Raw genomic sequence first — 19577 nt, forward strand, 5'->3', positions numbered from 1 at the left:
TGCTGGGCATCACGGTGCGGGAGACAGAGAGAGAGAGAGAGAGAGAAAAGGAGGAGGGATCATGAATCGTTAATACCAGTCTGTGTGTGTGTGTGTGTGTGTGTGTGTGTGTGTGTGAGGGTGTGTGTGTGTGTGTGTGTGTGTGTGTGTGTGTGCACGGATAAAAAAAATAACGCCATCGGAAGATAATTAAGTGACTCTGTCTCTTCATACCTAAAAGATTTTGATTGACAGGCTCTCTGCGAGCCTCTATATAAGAGCGGGGAGGTGGGAGCCTCAGTCACTGTTGTGCGTCAAAGCCTCCAGACTGTGGATGCAGTGAACCAAAGTGGACTTTACCTTTTTACGCACCAGCTTTACAGGAGCTACTACTTTCCATTCATTTAGCCCTCAGCTGAAATCATCCATTAAGTTTATTTTTTCATTATTTTCGGATATTTAAAACTATTAACTGTCTTCGACAGGTAAGTCACATGGACGGCAAATTTATCGAGGGGATTGTATGAGATTGTATGAGATAAACTACGTGACAAATTTCAACTTGAAAAATTGATCGCGATTTTATTCCTCGACAGTCAGCATGCTGATGCCGCGAACACTTATTGTAGCTGATTTTACTTTAATCTTATGTCGTTTACATGTTTTCCCCCGTTTATTCATCGAGTAACCGAGAGATGAAAGTGTAAACTCAACATTTGAGATGGACCCAGAAAAGACAGGAGAGCTGTACAAACTGACTGAAAGCATTTGTGTTGTTTCTTTCTTTTGAAGGCAATATGATACTCAGAAGTCTCTTCTTGCTGCTGCTGTTTAATTTCCTCCATGCATTACCTCAAGGTGAGTAGAAAATCACTGCAACGCTGACAAACAGTAATAATAATTAATAGTAATGATCATATTAATAGTTAGTTATAGAGTATTGATTGTTGAAACAAAATCAGTGCTAGAAGTCTCACTAATGAGGTGCAAGATAAGGGGAAACTGAAGACTAAGCTCTGAATATTTGTGCTAATTTTCATTTGCTATTATTCCTCTGCCTTAAAAAAAGTACATTTGTTTTTGAACAGGGTTTGTGAACTCTTCTTTCCCCATAAAGTAACTGTCTGTTTCCATTTCCTCTTATCTGATTTGGAGACGGTGAGCAGGAGGATGAGACATCATTTGACTTGTTTGAAATAAGCCACATCACTCGCAAGACTCTGGGGGCCAAACAGTTCAGGGGCCAAAACTCAGATGCCCCAGCTTACCGCTTCATTCGCTTCGACCACCTACCGCCAGTGAGCCCCCCCATACTAAAACAAATACTACAACAGATCCAAAACAATGAGGGCTTTGTGTTTGTGGCCAGCATACGCCAGGACCGTGCCTCTCGGGGGACCCTGATTGGTTTGGAGAGCTCTGATGGCCGGAGACAGTTTGAGATTGTGTCCAACGGACGAGCCAACACTCTGGACTTGATATACTGGGCAGATGGCTCGCAGAATATTGTATCCTTCGAGGATGTGGACCTGTCTGACTCACAGTGGAAGAATATCACACTTTATGTTCATGGGGAAAATGCACACCTGTTTGTGGGCTGCAGCCTGATAGACAGCTTCATCCTGGACGAGCCTTTCTACGAGCAGCTGCGGGCTGAGGGAAGCCGCATGTATGTTGCAAAGGGATCCATTCGGGAGAATCACTTCAGGGTAAGCCAGAGACTGTGGCTTCTAGACAAGGCTGCTGTTCTAACTGTGCTGGGCAATACTTTGCCACCTCTTTTAAGTTACAAGAAACAAAATTGTGGACTCTAAACATCAATTTCCAGAAGGAGATACTAATTTACTCCTTCTTCAAACTACAGCAGACTAGCTCTGGGTTGCCTTGGTTCTTCTGTGGGAAGGACTCCAAATTTAGACTCTAAATTGCCCAAAGTGTGTAAAAATAAGTGTATACTTAAAAAACAGGTTCTGAAAATGGGCATGTCACATATGGAACATACCAAAGTGGTTAAAATGTCTATATAATAGCGAAATAGAGTCTGTAACTACAGTGTGTTTTTTCTTAATATACAGGGCCTTCTGCAGAATGTGCGTTTCATCTTTGACACGCCAGTGGAGGACGTCCTCCTAAGCAGAGACTGTGAGGTCACTAAACAAGGTGAGAGTGGATGGTTGTGGTTGTCTATAAGGTGCATTCATCCAAAGGTGTCCACTATACTGGATCTATGGGAACCACGTCTGTATTGAAAAGACGAGTCAAAATAATTGTACTTACAAATCATTTCAAGCCCCGATACCTTGCAGATGTGATTGGGAAACACTTTCACATGCAGTTCTCCAAAACATCATATCTGTGTTTTGTTAAGCAGCAACCACAGCAACTCCCCAGTGTAGTTTTCCCAGTAGATTCCCTTTCTATAAAGTTATCTCTTTCTTTTTTTTTTTTTAAGTGAGTCAAAGAGGTTGCACATTTGATATGTGGCAAGATGTCCTACCATTACTTCATGTTTACGGAAACAGCAGTGTCGATGCTTGAGGTTAATAGTGCATGTGTGGTGAACAAAAGGAGGTACAGATGTTTACATTTATGTCTATTGGCAGAGGACTCAGGATAATACCCTGGGAGAGAAAATAGAAAAGAGAAAGTGAATGGTATATTGTAGAGCAGGGAGCTTCCAATTCCAGCTGCGCATACACACACACACACACACACACACACACACACATAATGAAGTCATGAGCTGGCTGATTGGATTGCTTTTTTCAGCTGAGGATTTGCTCGCATGAGGAATAGCACCGCGTGATCCTCAGCAAGGAGTTGCTACAAACAAAAATATACAGATGTCTGAGTATATATGTAGGCAGTCATCCTTTACAACAAAGCCAAAGGGTCACCAGATCTGGAAACAGTGTTGCTGTAACAAATCTATATGCCATGTGTAGATTTGTGCAGGATAGAGCAGTTGTTGCACTACTGTTTCCATGATCAGTGGTAGATTCCAGCTAAAGGAGTTTATTTGTTTAAGAAATGTCGCCAAGGCCTGGAAGCTTTCTGCATGCTGCCTGGTACCAGCCAAAATTATGCACTGGTAGCTATTTTAATGCCAAAAGTTACTCATACACTCACACAACCCATGCTCATAAAGCTGTCATGTTGGACATTAATGACAACTTAAGATTTTTGCTAATTTTTAAGTCTTTCCTCTATCTGCTTTGAAAAAAAAAAAATAACTAGAAATTGTCTATCAGGGAGAGAAGAATGTGTAAACGCTTCCACAGATCAACTAGCGCACATTCACATGCACACACACACACCCTCCAGAGGTTTGAATGAATCCAGCAGACTGAAAAGGAAAGAAAACATAGAACTCACTACAGTGGAACATCATTGGGCAATTTAGATGGCTTTATGATTTAGAGTTCTCGGTTTGCTATTAATCTTCACCAACTCACATAACAAGATCCAGAGCAGTTGTATATACTGTATGTGCTATGCTTTGGCTGAATGACAACATTACATGGAGCTCTGTTATGTGTCCTTTATCTTTGTTATCACCGTCACACATTCATAACATTTCTATAAGTTTAGAACTGAAGCTCAGTTTGAGATACAAATGAGGGGAAACAGTTTGAGCAATAAACTGAGGGGGTTGTGTTGATTGAAAGGTGCAAAGTGTAAAATGTGAAAGATTTAGCATCTTCTAGTGGTGGGATTGCACAATGCGACCTACCTCTGAGAAAGGAGAACCACTCTATGTGGATTTAAAATTGGATATCTTCTGGTGATTACACAATAATGACAACATATTTGTGAATATTATATTCCATTTCTGCTAATAGATCGTTCTAAATATTTAATGCAAACATCTCTGTCCTGCTATGTGATTTGGATTTTTGTTCCTAGCTGGGAGAGACGTTATTCTGGGCTTGACTTCCTGCTCCAGATTTGCAAAGATGACTCAACACTCATCACACCCTTCAAACTACCATGTTGCTGATAGTTGCATTCCTTTTCACTTACACTGGAAGACGGGAGTTTCTCTCTGTGAATGTTAAATGCTGTGACTAAAGGGATTTTCGCTCCAGTATGCTGACATCTAGACATCTCTACTGCCTGTGCTGCTGATCACCTTTGCAGGCTTCTTGTAAATCCATGTGTGGTCACTTGTTCAAGTGTCCACTTATCGAAAAAGCCATGGAGATTTATGACATGTGTTTTTCTCATCACGAGAAACACTTGAATCTCTGCTTTTTGAGCTGCACAGTGTCATTCCCACTCGTCCTCCCACAGCTAAACCTGCTGTCATCTCTGGTGGAAAGATTTACTGTCACCATTTCAAACAGATCCATTTTTCAAATCAAACAGTGCTGACTGAACATCTGTTTTGGGGAACACGATAAACACTGTAATCACAGCATTGTTGTGATCTTTTGGTTGACTACACAAAAACAGGAAATATGCTCCCTGATCTGAATCCTTGTCTTTCAATCATCATATCTCTCAAATGTGGTTTCCATCACCAGTCTGTGTCTCATTCATTTGATGGCTTCCTCATTTATCCTGCTGTCTCTTTATTTTTGCCCCTCCAGATGATGCTAATATTGTGAGCGAGAGCACAGAAATCGTGGATGTAAGTCCCTCCATCACTACAAACATTATAGGTCAGAAGACAGACGAGATGGGTGCAGATATGTGCGAACGCTCCTGCGAGGAGCTTAGCACCATGTTCCAGGAGCTCAAAGGCCTCCGTGTTGTCGTCAGTAACCTCATCGATGGTTTGCAGAAAGTGGTAAGTAGCAGAAGTGACAAATATGTTAACCTGACAGATTCAACGTAAAATCAACATAATCCTGACTTGTGTTTGTTTTAGAGAAGCTACTGCCCAATTTTCAGTATTTTACAGGCCACTTTCAGTGATGAATGTGAAATCATCAAAGTCTGGCTCTGTGTGGGGAAATATATATATACTGTAGATAAAAAAGTGACATTTTAGCATAATAAATGACACAGTCCTCAGCAACACAGCCAGGAGGTTAGAGGTTTGACTTAGGTTACTAGGTAACTCACTTCGCTTTAAAAGCAAACAGTGAGTAGCCACAGCGCTGTTTATAGAGTCGCCTGTGGTGGCTGGACCCGTTTGACTCCTGCTATCTATGGCAGCGTGAGTCAGACAGATTTTATGACATGTTACCTGTGGCTATAGGAAGTGTTCCCTGGCAGCGATGGGGTCCAGCCTAATGTCTGGCTGTGTTTAAACAGCCCATATGTTTCCTCTGGGAACCACCAAGCAATAAGAGACTCTGGGCATGAACTTTGGGGGGGGGAAAAAAAAAAGACGGCCGGGATGAGAAGGGTCCCTGAGGCTCTTCCAGACCAAGTGGTGTCTTAGATTCTAGTACTATACACTGCTGCCTCCCTTTTCCAAAAGGAGAACACACACAGACCCAGACACACACATACTACACACTTTGGCAGTTGTTTTTCAACTGACAGTTCCCAAGAGCTGGGAAGTCCAGCCAGAGATCCCTTGGTCTCCAGTTGGGTTGGAGGTTAGAGTGTGCAAAACAGAGCACTACTTTTCAGTGGGTGGTTTTCCTCGAAACATCAAAAAATTTAAAGAACTTGAGTGTTAGTGCAATTTGAGACAATGAAGAGCAAAAAATAGCATTTTATAAGTATTTTTATTCATACAATGGTGAAGCTGTTTGTGTAGGTGGATTTTCTTTTGTCTATTTCTGGTCCTTTTTTTTTTTTGCTGAGGTTCTTTTCATTCATGAAACATCTCAGGATGATATGCTACCTGTCTCAGAGCTTCACTAAAGTAGAGAGGGATATTTATATTGGGAAAGCAGATTCACTGAAAAGACGCTGTTTTTGGTTCTTATGTATAGTGGTGGCTGTGATTCTCACTGTGTGCTGTTTGTGCTTTAACCTGACTGGTTTTCAACATCAGTAATCTTCCTTGTATTTGAATAATATTTAAGTCAGTAACAGTACTTCTGCTGGAGCAGGATATACTTGGTGAAAGTATACTTTTATCACAAGTGTGTCCTAATAATTTCTGACTGATCGCTTTTCTGACTACATTTCTGTCTGTTGTTGAACGTCCAGACAGAGGAGAACACAGTCATGAAGGAGGCCCTTGGGAGGATGAGGAACTCTAAAGAGAAAAACATGTGCTGGCAGGATGGCCGCCTGTTTGACGATAAGGAAGACTGGGTTGTAGACAGCTGCACCAAATGTACCTGCCAGGTAATGTCAAGTCCCATGGAAGTATGTACATATTTATTGTGAGTATCATTGACCCTGATATCTCTCTAATATTCACCAATGGTAGGAGTCCAAGATTGTGTGTCACCAAATCACATGCCCCCCAGTGGCCTGTGCCAACCCCTCATTTATTGATGGCGAGTGCTGCCCCGTTTGTATGCGTAAGTAGCCGGAACACCTTATGAGTCACTTGGCAGATAAACACACACAGGCAATTTTATGCATCCATGTTGTTTAGAATGAACAGTGCAAAACGCCATAAAACAATATTTCACGTATGTTACATGTTAATATCATGATTGTTGCAGCCAATTTGTGAGCAAAATGGTAAATATAAGACAGGTTGGTATAAAGAATAAAAACAGTGCAGCCATGTTGATCTTGTACTTTTGCTTCTTCCAGCCAAAGACAGTGAGGATGGCTGGTCCCCCTGGTCAGAGTGGACAGAGTGCACAGTCACCTGTGGGATAGGAACTCAACAGAGGGGCCGATCATGTGACGCAACCAGTAACCCCTGCACCGGACCTTCTATCCAGACTCGCAAGTGCAGCCTGGGCAAATGTGACAGCCGTGGTGAGGATATATTTAAAAATCTCCTGTCACTCAGTTTAAATGTAAGCATTTGGTAACCAGTAGTAACTGCCTTGGTGCTAGTGATTTTATCCGGATCAAAGCAGATGTTTGCCATTGCCACAACTACATGATAATCTAAAACAAACAGCAGTGTGACATATGGTAGGGAGGAATGTGATGGAACTGTGAAAAAATATGAGATGAGTTAAAGATGAGTTAGATATGAGATGAGATCGTTCTGAAATGAAAAAAAACCCTCAAAAAAACTTCATGCCTCAATAAATCTTTGGAAAATGGATCCATCTGAGTGAAGCTGTATCTGGGTGAAGCTCTGGATCGCATGATCGAGCTGCAGGGTGTGTCCAGTCAAAGTTAATTCCAAATAAATCACTGGATGACAGCATGTTCCACAGTGCAGCGATTCACTGCCGCATGCCATGCCAAATATGAAACATTAATGAACTTGATCATTAGATGAAGGTAGCGTGTCAAGAGATTTCATTAGATTTGTGCTGGATGCTGGAACTGATGAATTGGACTGGCATGTTTTACAGCTCGCAGCTAACGTTACACTGCATTTGTGTGAAGGATAGTTTATCCACACTGACATAAATACTGCCGCAAACATCTGAGAACATCTTTAAAAGTTGCAACACCATATAATGTTTACTTTTAAATATATGGTGGGCTTTTTTTTTGTAAATTACACGTCCAAAACTATTTGTCTGAACGTATGTCTAGAGTATAGTGACGTGTGTATTGGCAATCACTGCCTGATATATTTTGACGTGTGGTGCCCAGTTCGCCAGGACGGAGGCTGGAGTCTGTGGTCGCCGTGGTCGTCCTGCTCAGTGACCTGTGGAGAAGGACAGATCACCAGGATACGACACTGCAACGCTCCTGTGCCGCAGCTGGGGGGCAAAGACTGTGAGGGGAGTGGGAGAGAGACTCAGCGCTGCACTGCTGAGCCGTGTCCCAGTGAGTAGTTCAGCCCTTGAAGGGAACACTGAAAAGCAGTATCTCCATTACAGCAGCTAGTGTCTGTGTCAGCCAGACTTCCTTGTACCTCGTGGTTCCCCTGAGGCAACATTCCCCATGTGCGTTGGCCTGTCTGTCTTTCAGGAAATGTTGACCCAAATCAGCTCAGTATGTTTTCTCTTATAGTATTAAGTTCCAGGCTTCTGACTCTGGCTGCTTTTCAGATTTTGGACTATGAATGCTGACTTCTTTTTATTCAGAAAGAAAGAGTTGAAAAATCTGTGGAAAAGCCACTGAACATCAATCTCTGTATCTTTTAGTTGATGGTGGTTGGGGTCCTTGGTCTCCGTGGGCAACCTGTTCAGCAACATGCGGAGGGGGAGTCAAAAGTCGTGCGCGTGAGTGCAACAGCCCTCACCCTCAGTATGGTGGAAAGAAGTGCATCGGAGAAGCCAACGACAGTGACAGCTGCAACAAAAAAGACTGTCCTATTGGTGAGCACCGGTCACTCTACAATATGTTTTTACCCAACATTGTTTTTACCACTTTGGTCCAGACTGAGATATCTCCATAACCAGTGGAAGGATTGACATGAAACACATGTAAAGGTCAAAATCTAAGCGCACCCAGAACTTTGGTGAGAAAATCTGTAATTTCTGTAATTTGAGTTAAAAAAAGCCCTTTAAAGTCTTAATTGTTAGGTCATTCTGTACATGCACACCATGTTTCAGTTGGTGGCTGTTTATCTCGAAGTTTCAAATTGAAATAATAATCTCTACAATATGAGGTTGAATGATTTGGACACACACTATACAGATATATCTTGCAAGGTTGATCCTGTTTCTATTATTTTTGCCATCTATAACCCCTGCAGATGGCTGTCTGTCTAACCCATGCTTCGGTGGAGTGGACTGCAACAGCTCTCCTGATGGATCCTGGGAGTGCGGCCCATGTCCCGCTGGTTACCGTGGAAATGGTACCCACTGTGAAGACATTAATGAGGTAAAAGTTCCTGATCTTCTTTTCTGAATAAACCACACTTGTATGGAAGACTTCCTTCATGTAAATGTTCATCATTTTGCTGATGCTTTTCTTTCCTTCCTATAGTGCGACATGGTGTCTGATGTTTGCTACAAAGTGAGTGGATCACAGCGCTGTGTCAACACTGATCCAGGTTTCCACTGCCTGCCCTGTCCAAAGCGCTACAAGGGAACCCAGCCATTCGGGATGGGCGTCGAGGCTGCCAAAAAGAACAAACAGGTGAGCTGAAGTTACGCTCCTTCGCTGCCAATAATAGAATATTGATTGGGTGCCATCCAGACAGCGGTAAGTTTTGGAAAAGTGAGAACAAAATGTGGTAAAGTAAAGGGACACTGTGTGAGCATTTAGTTCCAGGCAGGTTTTCAAAAGGAGCTGCATCAATTTCTATGTCAGAAGCCAGTTTATAAATGATGGAAGTGTCAGTTTGGGTGATTTATAAGCCTCATTCTTCCAGTGAGAGTATTTGGATACTTCTGGAGGGGAGGCTGTGGGCCACCATACAGTATATGAATGCAGCTCACCTTGAACCGACATTAGCAAGCAAAAGCAGTGGGAGGAAAATTGGGCAACTCCTAACAACAAACATATGTTACACATCTCTGGTCCTTGCGAAACAATAGATTTTGTTTTTACTGCACACAATGAAAGGATGAGTGTTTTTATTCAGGCAAAATCATGTGATTTGTTTTTCTTAACTTTGACTATTCCAACTGAATCAATCAAACAACTCAAAATTTCCATTTTTCCATCCAGTCAACAATGCAAAATTTTAGCCATATCACAGGTAATATGAAATGTCATATAGCTCAAATTATCTAGCACAATGTTTTCTGCTACCTAGTGATCACTGGTCCCTGGAAAACGTTCCTTGCAAATCTTGAGTGGCACTTGCATAATGTCCCTTGTGGGACCATTTTGTCACTTTTTGGCTTCTGCAACCTGCTTGTCTTTGATGCGATGCCGTAATTTCACAAACTGATTTGCGGAAAAGGGAATTGTCTCATTGCTGGCATAAAGGGGCTTCATTTCATAGCTTTGATCAAATGACCATAATGGTTGTCACTTTCTGCTTTATGAGCTCATGGAGTGGCATCCAAATTGGAGTTAATCCTCAGTAATGAGTGGCAGCTGTGGCTACCTTGTGCTGCAACATAAAGGGCAACAGTAGGTCATTGTAGGGTGTGTGATGCATTAAGTGGGATTTCATGAAGTCAATCATGCCCAGAAGTGCCCTACATCTTGGGTTTTTCCAAAGTCTCTCCGTTACCCCTTCATTTTTCCTTGGACTATCCCACTGCTTGGAGAGGCCTTCTAAAAGGCAACAAGGAGTAGTGGTAAAATAAGTGCTTGACTCCTTAACTTGAACATTTCAACATGGAAAGGCATTTTTTCTTTTTCAGGCAGATCCCATCTCATGCCCTTGATGTTGGATGTGGTCAGCAGCAAATCTCATTATGCTGTCCCACCTGCCCTCCTTTTTCTTTAGGTGTGTGAGCCAGAGAACCCATGTAAAGAGAGGACCCACAACTGTCACAAATATGCCGAATGCATCTACATCAGCCACTTCAGTGACCCCATGTACAAGTGTGAGTGTAGGACCGGTTATGCTGGAGATGGCTTCATTTGTGGAGAAGACTCAGACTTGGATGGCTGGCCCAATCAGAACCTTGTGTGTGGTGCCAATGCAACTTATCACTGCAAGAAGGTATTTATTCTTTTGAACTTTGTCACCTTATTTGAGATTTCTTATTCTAAGATTTCCTTCAGTGATTCTAAACCACCGTATCTGTTCTGTTTCTGAACTTTCCAGGATAACTGTCCTAGTCTACCCAACTCTGGACAAGAAGACTTTGACAAAGACGGTCAAGGAGATGCTTGTGACAAAGATGACGACAATGATGGAATTCTGGATGAGCGGGTAAGGAAGTTTTTAACAAGTGGACACATTTTAATCTATAACCAGATTAATGGAAATTCAAAACTTCACTAACAATATAAACTTTCTGCTGCAGGACAACTGCCCGCTCCTTTACAATCCTCGCCAGTTTGACTTTGACAAGGATGAAGTCGGCGACCGCTGTGACAACTGTCCTTATGAGCACAACCCAGCACAGATAGACACTGACCACAATGGAGAAGGCGACGCCTGTGCAGTGGACATTGATGGGGATGGTAAAATAACTAAGTCTAAATCGATAAAATAATCAAATTACTCCATCCAGGGTCAGTCATTATTCTGTTTGTCATCAACTGCCCCTTTTTTCTCAGAAATTCTGAATGAAAATGACAACTGCCCCTATGTGTACAACACTGACCAAAAGGATACTGATATGGATGGAGTTGGTGACCAGTGTGACAACTGTCCAATGCTGCACAATCCTGACCAGGTACTGTACCACAGTGCACATAAAGACACATTCCACTACAAGAGTACTCACAGAAATTGGTGATACAGTTAACATCTGTATTTATCCAACAGACTGATGTAGACAATGACCTGGTTGGAGATCAGTGTGACAATAACCAGGACATTGATGAAGACGGCCATCAGAACAACTTGGACAACTGTCCCTACGTGGCCAACGCCAACCAGGCCGACCATGACAAGGATGGAAGAGGAGATGCATGTGATTATGATGATGACGATGATGGGATACCTGACGACAAAGACAACTGCAGACTAACACCCAACGCAGACCAGCTGGACTCTGATGGTGAGAATGGAACATTTAAAGAATCTAAAGAGTCTTAAGAAGAAGAAAGTGTGCAGCATTGGGTGCATGCCATCTGCTTTTCAGTGCAGCTATTGATATTTTGCATATTTGCCAAGTGATATTTATTGTTTATTGCTGTAATGCAGAAAATATCATAAAGAAAGGTGCTGAAATTTTTCTTCTCCAAATTACTTGTGTTAACATTTTCCTGAGTCAAATGTAGGTAAACGCAGGCTGAAGTTGTAGTACTTTCATTTTTGCCACAGCAAAACTAACAAACCTCTATAACCACTAGAAATCTAGGTAGATATGATTTATCCTGATCTGGAAGACTTACTGAGGTTATAGCTGTGCTTGTCTGACAATCGATAGCTAGATTTATAGCTTGGACTGAATAATGGCCCAGTATTTTCTGTGTATTGTCACTATCATATTTATCAGGGATAATAAATAATTATCATTTATTCAGGGATGTTCACTTTTTGCTTCAGTAGGCTTCCGCCCCAGATGGTTTCATAGTTAGTAATTAGCTTTAGTGCAGCAGGTGTGAAATCTGGTGAAAGTGGAAAGAGTCAGCGACCGAGTTGGCATGGGTGATGTCATTCCGCATGACTTCAGTGAGCCGTCCAGGAGAGCAAACGCCAGGCTGTGAAGTTTTTATTTCCTTGAGGCTATGCTCATGATTAATCCACAGCGCCTGATTTAAGCAGGGTTACCTGGAGTTTGCACAGCTGTCTGTAACTGGAAACAGACCACAAAGGGGGAACTGAAGCTTTCACACTCTTTACAGCGCGTCACATAGTGTTTATTTGATAGAATCGTTTTAGCCCCTTGTGCAATAACAAAGACGGTGACAGAAAGTAATGATCTACTCCCATGCAGTGGCCTTCATTAGCCACTGGCGTCCTTTGCATTCTGAGCTCCTGGCCTGCAGTCTGTTTCTAATAGACTTCAGGCTTCAGATAGTTACAAATATCAGTGGAAGTTGTCACAGGCGTGAAAATATGGCTAATTTGCCATAGTAGACTTGGCAAAGACATAATGTCTCCCAGTTTCCTGGGAGGAATTGCTATTTTTTCCATTCATTTTCAATATTTACTTGGAGGAGTTCCTCAACTGCAATGGGAGTATTACAACAGTTGCATCAGCAGCCATAAACATCTTTTCCTAATGGCAAGAACATAGTTTTATCTTGCATGTTTAATTTGAATTAAGTCAAATGTATTGATTTTATGTCATTTGTCAACAGGTGATGGAAGAGGGGATGCCTGCAAAGATGACTTTGACAATGACAGTATCCCAGATATTCTTGATGTGTGTCCAGAGAACAGTGCCATTAGTACCACAGACTTCAGGAAGTTCCAGATGGTCCATTTGGATCCTAAAGGAACCACTCAAATTGATCCTAATTGGGTGGTCAGACACCAGGGCAAAGAGTTGGTTCAGACTGCTAACTCTGATCCGGGCATTGCAGTAGGTGAGCAGTACACACATTTATTCTGCAGCTGCCATTTCATGTTAATTTGCCGCTGTTTAAGAGACATAAAACTCTGTTTGACTGAATCCTCTGTAGCCTCAAGACTTAGCATAGTGTTTGTTTCACACAATCGCAGGTTTCGATGAGTTCAGTGCTGTGGACTTCAGTGGAACAATGTACGTGAACACAGACAGAGATGATGACTATGCAGGCTTTGTGTTCGGCTACCAGTCAAGTTCACGCTTTTACGTAGTGATGTGGAAGCAGATCACCCAGACTTACTGGGAGGACAAGCCCTCTAAGGCTTTTGGCATCTCTGGCGTTTCGCTCAAAGTTGTCAACTCGACCACTGGCACTGGAGAACACCTCAGGAATGCTTTGTGGCACACGGGCAATACTCCTGGACAGGTGGGCTGTAGTCAGAATGCTGTTTTCTTTACTTTAAAGGCTGTAGCTGTATTAACATTAAAAGTGTTGTTAAATATTTCATATAGGTGCGAACTCTGTGGCATGACCCCAAAAACATTGGTTGGAAGGATTACACAGCATACAGGTGGCACCTCATCCACAGACCAAAGACTGGTTTTATAAGGTAAGAAATAAAGTTGACCTGAACAAGAAACCTGGTTGTTTCTGTCTCTGGGAACTTTGATTGAAAGGGCTTCAGTGAGCATGTAATGTAATCATATCTTCCTACTGTAATTTCTTTGCCACGTGGTAAATATTGGAAGGATATATAGAAATATATTGCAAGAGCAGAGAGGAACAGAAATCTAGAAAAGAACTGAAATGTTTTCTGGTCATTGAGATACAGGTAACCACTTGTCATTCACTGAAAATACTGCTGTACATTACATAGGCACCGCAATCTCGACACATTAAGTTTATGTTTGTCGTGTATTTTGCAGAGTTGTGGTCTATGAAGGTAAACAGATCATGGCTGACTCAGGACCAGTTTATGACAAGACGTTTGCCGGAGGAAGGTTAGGTCTGTTTGTCTTCTCACAAGAGCTGGTGTTCTTCTCCGACCTCAAGTATGAGTGCAGAGGTTCGTACAAACACTTTCATTACTTTAACGTTATTGTCCTAATGTTTCTTTTACCATAACTGATTATTATATGTATGTGCATGTGTGATTAAAGCAGATGCACAATAGCAGCCATCACCATGTTTATAATGTGTAGAAACCAATGGAGAATTCGTTTTTGAAGTTGGTATAAATGATTTACTTACTAGGAAACTGCAAAGAAAGCCAAGGATTTTATTGAATAGAATACTGAATTAGAAAAATAAGTAAAGTCTGAATGTCAACATCTTTTTCAAATCTCAGATAAGCCGGAGTTGCCAACAGTGTTCACAAGGTAATGGTGAAAGCGGTTTTGTGTTGTGTGTTGGCTGAAGCAAGAAAAAAAAAAGTCACGCTATGTTTTTGCTTGTCAGCTTGCCTATGTGTTATTCCTCAGATGCACTGTGGAAGGCCTTGTGTGTTGGCCCAAGGACTTTAAATCTTCTGTTAAGTGCTAAACAGTGGAAAATCAGCCTGCAGCTTTTTCACAATCGCAGCCATGTTGCAGAAAATGTGCTTTTTGTCCCACTGACTGTTGTTCCTGCAGTCCTGCACTATACTGACTATGTGAGTGTTTTAATCATGGATGTGGTATTAATGGAAGCTATTTTCTGATATTTCCACAGATAACTGAAGCAAGTTGGATAGAAAAACATCGGACGGCAAAACACAAGACTCTTACCATGACTAAATCCATTTCCACATAAATGACTCTTTCCATACATTTCCAAGATTTGCCTTGATCCATCCACTGGAGAGGAAACCATGGTGGATTTCAGTTTTCCTGATGACTTATACACATTTCCCAAGCTGGGAAAGAAAAAGTGATGAGACTAGACACATTTCTTTTTAAACTCCTCTACAGAATACAGTATCTAATTATAACTAGTGTACCTATGTCTACATTTTTAAAGGATTCATTGTACAACCACTTCCAGGCTGTATGTGCTTTCCTACACTTTCTTAATTTCTTCAACTTGTAAGTGATTTGATTGTTCTGTCTTTCATACATGGGAAATAAGAGTCTCATTCATGGCTTCTGTTTTGCAGAACAACTGATCATACAATGCCTGATGAACTGTAACCAAATCATAATCACTTAACTGTCCATTACTATTCTCCTGACTCTTTTTTATCCTGAATGTGTTTTTTTATATGGAGAAATTGAGTGAATGATTTAAATAAGCCATTTTAGAAAGTGCCAAAGGTGTTTATACTAAGTTTGTATTATAATTTCTTTTGTAAATTATTTATGCTCTGCTTGTTTTGTGTGTTTGCATTTTTTTTTTGCTACAGTTTGTAAATACTTATTTATTTGTTTACACTGACAAACTGCATAATTGAATATCACAAACATCAAGATAACACATTATAGTATTGATTTTGTTTTTTAGGGTTGTCATGCACTTCCTTTACTTGTTAGTTTTTCAAATCTTTTGGATAAACTGTAGTGTGAAGCTTCACAGAGGATAAACATGTGCTGTTTTTTAAATAATCACACACATAAACACATGCATGTGTCTACATGTGCGATAACAGCTGCCAAAGTTCATTCTGGTAGAATGTGTACGTTAAAAAGCCACTGTGTTTATTTTCTTAAGATGTACAGACAGGGCTTCATTGTCCTCCAAGTATAAATGGTCCATCAACAAAATTGCTGCGGCTAGAGTCACTGTAGCAAGCACCCCCCTTTTTTTTTTATCTGATATTCAAACACATTTTATCTATAACACATCTACAACAAAAGTGTTACAACATCTGTGGAAAAGGTAGTGAAATAAATCCAAATGCAGATTAGGTGCCTGATCGCTTGAAAAATCTCATGTTGTTCACCAGCCGCCAAGAGCCGTATTACATCAAGAGCTGAGATTCAGGCTTTCTGCAGTCAGCCATTATGTGTGATGGAGCTGTGAAGATCAGCAGCGAAAACATTTTATACAGTTTACCTTGTCAATCATGTGCTATTCATAAATAGTGGCATTCGTCGCTTATGGATGCAGTGGAGCTTTACAGAGTTGGTTAGAAAGGAATCCATATGAAGGTCTCTAAAAGCAAAGTGTGGCTGTGAGACTGTGGATTGAAGACGCCTTAATGTAATGTTGTCAGAGCATATTCCATCGTGGTCATTTTTAAGAGTTTGCAATGCACAATATGTAAATGTTTTTGTATACTTGTGTTGTTAGATATACATTTTCTACAGACATTAGTGTAAGATTGTTCTGTTTCATAAATAAAGCACTTGTACACCATTTTGTTGATTATGTAGAAGATTCAGCGGTATCCTCAAGTGGTTACTGTGACTTTTAACCATCGTTACCAATATTTAGCACAGCAGTTAAAATAATGTAAATAATAAGGTTAGCATTGTTTTCTGTTTTTATTGCTGTCCCATAAAATGACATCCCATAAAAGGGCCAAATCTAACATTTATAACACGCTATCTCTTTCTCAGCACCCTGACCTGTCTGTAGCTCTCAGGCTCCTGTGTTCTTAGTGAAGGTTTAAATATATAAAAAAAAAACTAATCTCATTTTAAAGGCTTGATAATTTTGGCTGCACAGCTGTAGTTTATACATTTGTTTCAGCAGCAGATTCAAATGTGTTTGGTGCACCAGTGCGTATCTACAGTTACTATTTGTCAGATTGGCTCAAAGGAAAAAAAAACAAAAAAAACAGTGCCCATGTTGAGAATAAATGTCACTTAACATGTCACCAAGTGCAATGGTGTGACTAATTAATGTCTACTTAATGAACTAGTTAATGTTTATGGAGCTCTGTGATACAGAGAAGCTATATCAGGCTTTGGATATACATAAAATACTTGTTACTAGGAACAATTCATTGTTGGTTTTGGCCCTTTGATACAACTTGTTTCCAATAAGAAAAATAAATATGATCAGATTTGTACTGATAGCCTGATTTCAAACAATCATCACTTGCAGCACTAATGTGCATTCATTTGCAGCTCTAAAGCACTCAGCAACAGTCTCTTTTCATCATGCCGCTCAACTATCTGAAAAGTTTATCAAACATAACAAGTCTGTCTGCTCCGTGTCTGGAACATTACCTTGCAAAAATAGATGAGGGAATATGAACAGTCAGTTTCCAGTAAAAGCCTCCCTCTTCTTTTTATTTAAAAGAAAATCAACCTCTCGACACAAGGCTAGTCTTCAAATATTGTTTGTAGTAAAATAAAATTAAAACATTTTTCACTACCTCAGCAGAGTTAACCTCTGGTGATGTACAACTGAGTTTCCAAATCTCATGTTAGCAGTATAAAAAAGTTTTATGTGTGGTTTGGTACCAGACCAGCTGTAAAAACCTGGGAGTGAAGGAGTTAAATAAATGATGGTGAGGCCAGGAAAAAAATGCGCTATTAGGGAAAAGGGGGAAGTCAAAACTTTGCTTTCGTAGCTCTGTGGCAGGCATATTTGGGTTGAGGCTCTTGGAATAGTCCACGTGGCACACACCAAAGGCATGGGTCTATATGGGTCTGGCATGGGTGGTTGGTTTAAAGCCCAGAGCACGTTCCAGGGTGGTTCACACAGCTTTGCCAGAGGATGTCAATGTGTGACACAGTAAACCAGCATTTTCTGCTGAGATGGGTGTTTAACAAGCAGCAGGCATTTTAAAAGGATGAATAACCTCAAGCAAACTGAATCCAATTAACTGCAAGGGCATAAAGAAAATCCACTTTCACCAGTGGGATTTAAGAAAATGTGTCACAAGGTGAGCAGTTTGGACAGATGAGGTCATCATTACTGAATGAGTTAAAGGTCAGATAGTGGTTTTAATGTGTGTTTATCTTGGACGTCCGGATGTGGAGCTCAGCACCAGATTGTCAGTTTTAACTGCACAAAGACACACAGACACACAGACACACAGAAAGCTGAGCGTGGATATGGTAGCCTCTTATTCAAATACAGGTTTTATAGCAGATCTGCTCTATGTGTGGTGTGAAATACCAGACTGTCTGATTCTGGACTCCTGTAACTACAGACACTATTCTCCTCGCTGACTTTCTCCACTCTGCATCAGATGCACTTCCTCCTCGTTCTTTCCTCTACTTCTAGTTTTCATATCACCTCTCGGTGAGACCTTATTTCATCTGCTCCAAATATAGTACTGTTCTTAAAACATAAAGAAATATGCTTTTAAAAAAAAGATTTGTGGTTTGATACAAATATATTGTCTCTTAAAAAACAAAAAGGGTTATTAGTGTGGCCTGCTTTCAGAAATGTCATGAAATAATTTAAACAAAAAAAAATGACAACAGTGTTTCAAGGGATAATCTGATAATCTCCATTTGTGAGTGATCACAGAGTCACTCCAGTAATTTATTATTACACTTATATAAAACGAGTGGACAACAGACAAATTAACAAAAGAATGAAGGTCTGGTTCCCAAAAGACCTGATATGTAAAACTGGTAAACTACCCATTTCACATAATAAAGTCAAATAAAAGTTAAGTATTCAGTTCACTGCATCAGCAAAAACATATTTTTGATCAAAAAGCAATACTAGCTATGACTCCTAAGAAGAATGCATTTTTTTTCTGTTTCCCGTAATTGTTGGTTTGTGAAATCAGCAATTAGTGTTTCCACTGGCTTGTTTAACGAGTGAGCTTCTGTCCCTTGAAATAAAGTAAGTCATTTTTTTTCAGGACATGAGTTCCTCTAGTCATTGGGAAACTATCCATGGCCCTTTCTGCCAGCTTTTGAGGGCAGCCTGCATTGCTCCCAGAAAACATTGGTGCCAAAAGTTGCAAGCTGGAGTCTTGCAGCACAGGGGCTCTAAGCTGACTACATGAACCCAGCTTTTTGATATTACTCAGTGGTTTTCAGATGCTTTACTTACCAGCCTGCTTTAGATGACTGTCATCAGGGACTGGAACAACAATCAAGAAACAGGATCTAAGAAGAAGTAGAAGGAATATTCGAGCAGGAAAGAGGGAAAAGAGAAACGAGTTTCCGAAGCAGAAGAAAAGCAGTAATGTAATTTTTGGACATTTGCTAAAAGCCAAATAGAAGTGTTTTTTTTATTTTTTTTTTCAAGGACAGTATGCAAGTATGATACTCAGAAGCGTTCAGGGAGTCAAAGCAAGGCTTGTTTCCACCGGTGTGAAACTGGGAACAGATGCATTGGGTCTCATTAAATCAGTTTGTGAAGTCTTGGTCTGGCAGTAACCTTACACAAAACAAAGCCAGACCGTGGAGATAGCTCCAGGCCCCCTGAAGTCTGATTTATCTGACTTACAAAAATAAACTTAGAATAAATACAGCCCCGTTATCTTTTGAGAGAGGACACAATCAACATATCCCTTACTTCCCTTTGCTGTCAGGTAAATTCTGTTTGTTTTAATGGTATTATCTGAGAATACAAATGTCCATGAAATTGTTTAATATTTATGAGGCAGTGTTGTCTCTGCATTGTGATACCACATTTACCCATCGAAAGGCCCCATTTCACCACAG

General features: G+C 40.7%; 1 protein-coding gene across 1 annotated transcript; it reads left to right on the forward strand.

Moving 5' to 3' along the window:
- The first annotated feature begins 154 nt into the window (after positions 1-154).
- Positions 155-16350, forward strand: thbs2a (thrombospondin 2a). Its single transcript, XM_026309199.2, has 23 exons — positions 155-464; positions 772-837; positions 1135-1688; positions 2055-2139; positions 4572-4771; positions 6094-6234; positions 6320-6413; positions 6655-6825; positions 7627-7803; positions 8124-8297; positions 8678-8805; positions 8911-9063; positions 10331-10549; positions 10655-10762; positions 10857-11016; positions 11113-11231; positions 11324-11558; positions 12808-13035; positions 13172-13443; positions 13530-13627; positions 13944-14083; positions 14366-14396; positions 14728-16350. Exons 2-23 carry the CDS (start codon positions 777-779, stop codon positions 14729-14731), a joined length of 3552 nt encoding a protein of 1183 aa, XP_026164984.1. The 5' UTR covers positions 155-464; positions 772-776; the 3' UTR covers positions 14732-16350.
- The last annotated feature ends 3227 nt before the right edge of the window (positions 16351-19577 follow it).

Source organism: Mastacembelus armatus, chromosome 15 (genome assembly GCF_900324485.2).
Source record: "Mastacembelus armatus chromosome 15, fMasArm1.2, whole genome shotgun sequence".
Lineage (NCBI taxonomy): Eukaryota > Metazoa > Chordata > Actinopteri > Synbranchiformes > Mastacembelidae > Mastacembelus > Mastacembelus armatus.

Bases quoted from the DNA above. Each gene is read 5' to 3' on its own strand.
- thbs2a (XM_026309199.2), top strand. From the start codon at position 777: ATGATACTCAGAAGTCTCTTCTTGCTGCTGCTGTTTAATTTCCTCCAT. The intron at 6,826-7,626 runs GTGAGGATATAT...TGTGGTGCCCAG, and splicing joins GGGCAAATGTGACAGCCGTG to TTCGCCAGGACGGAGGCTGG. The intron at 11,232-11,323 runs GTACTGTACCAC...TTTATCCAACAG, and splicing joins TGCTGCACAATCCTGACCAG to ACTGATGTAGACAATGACCT.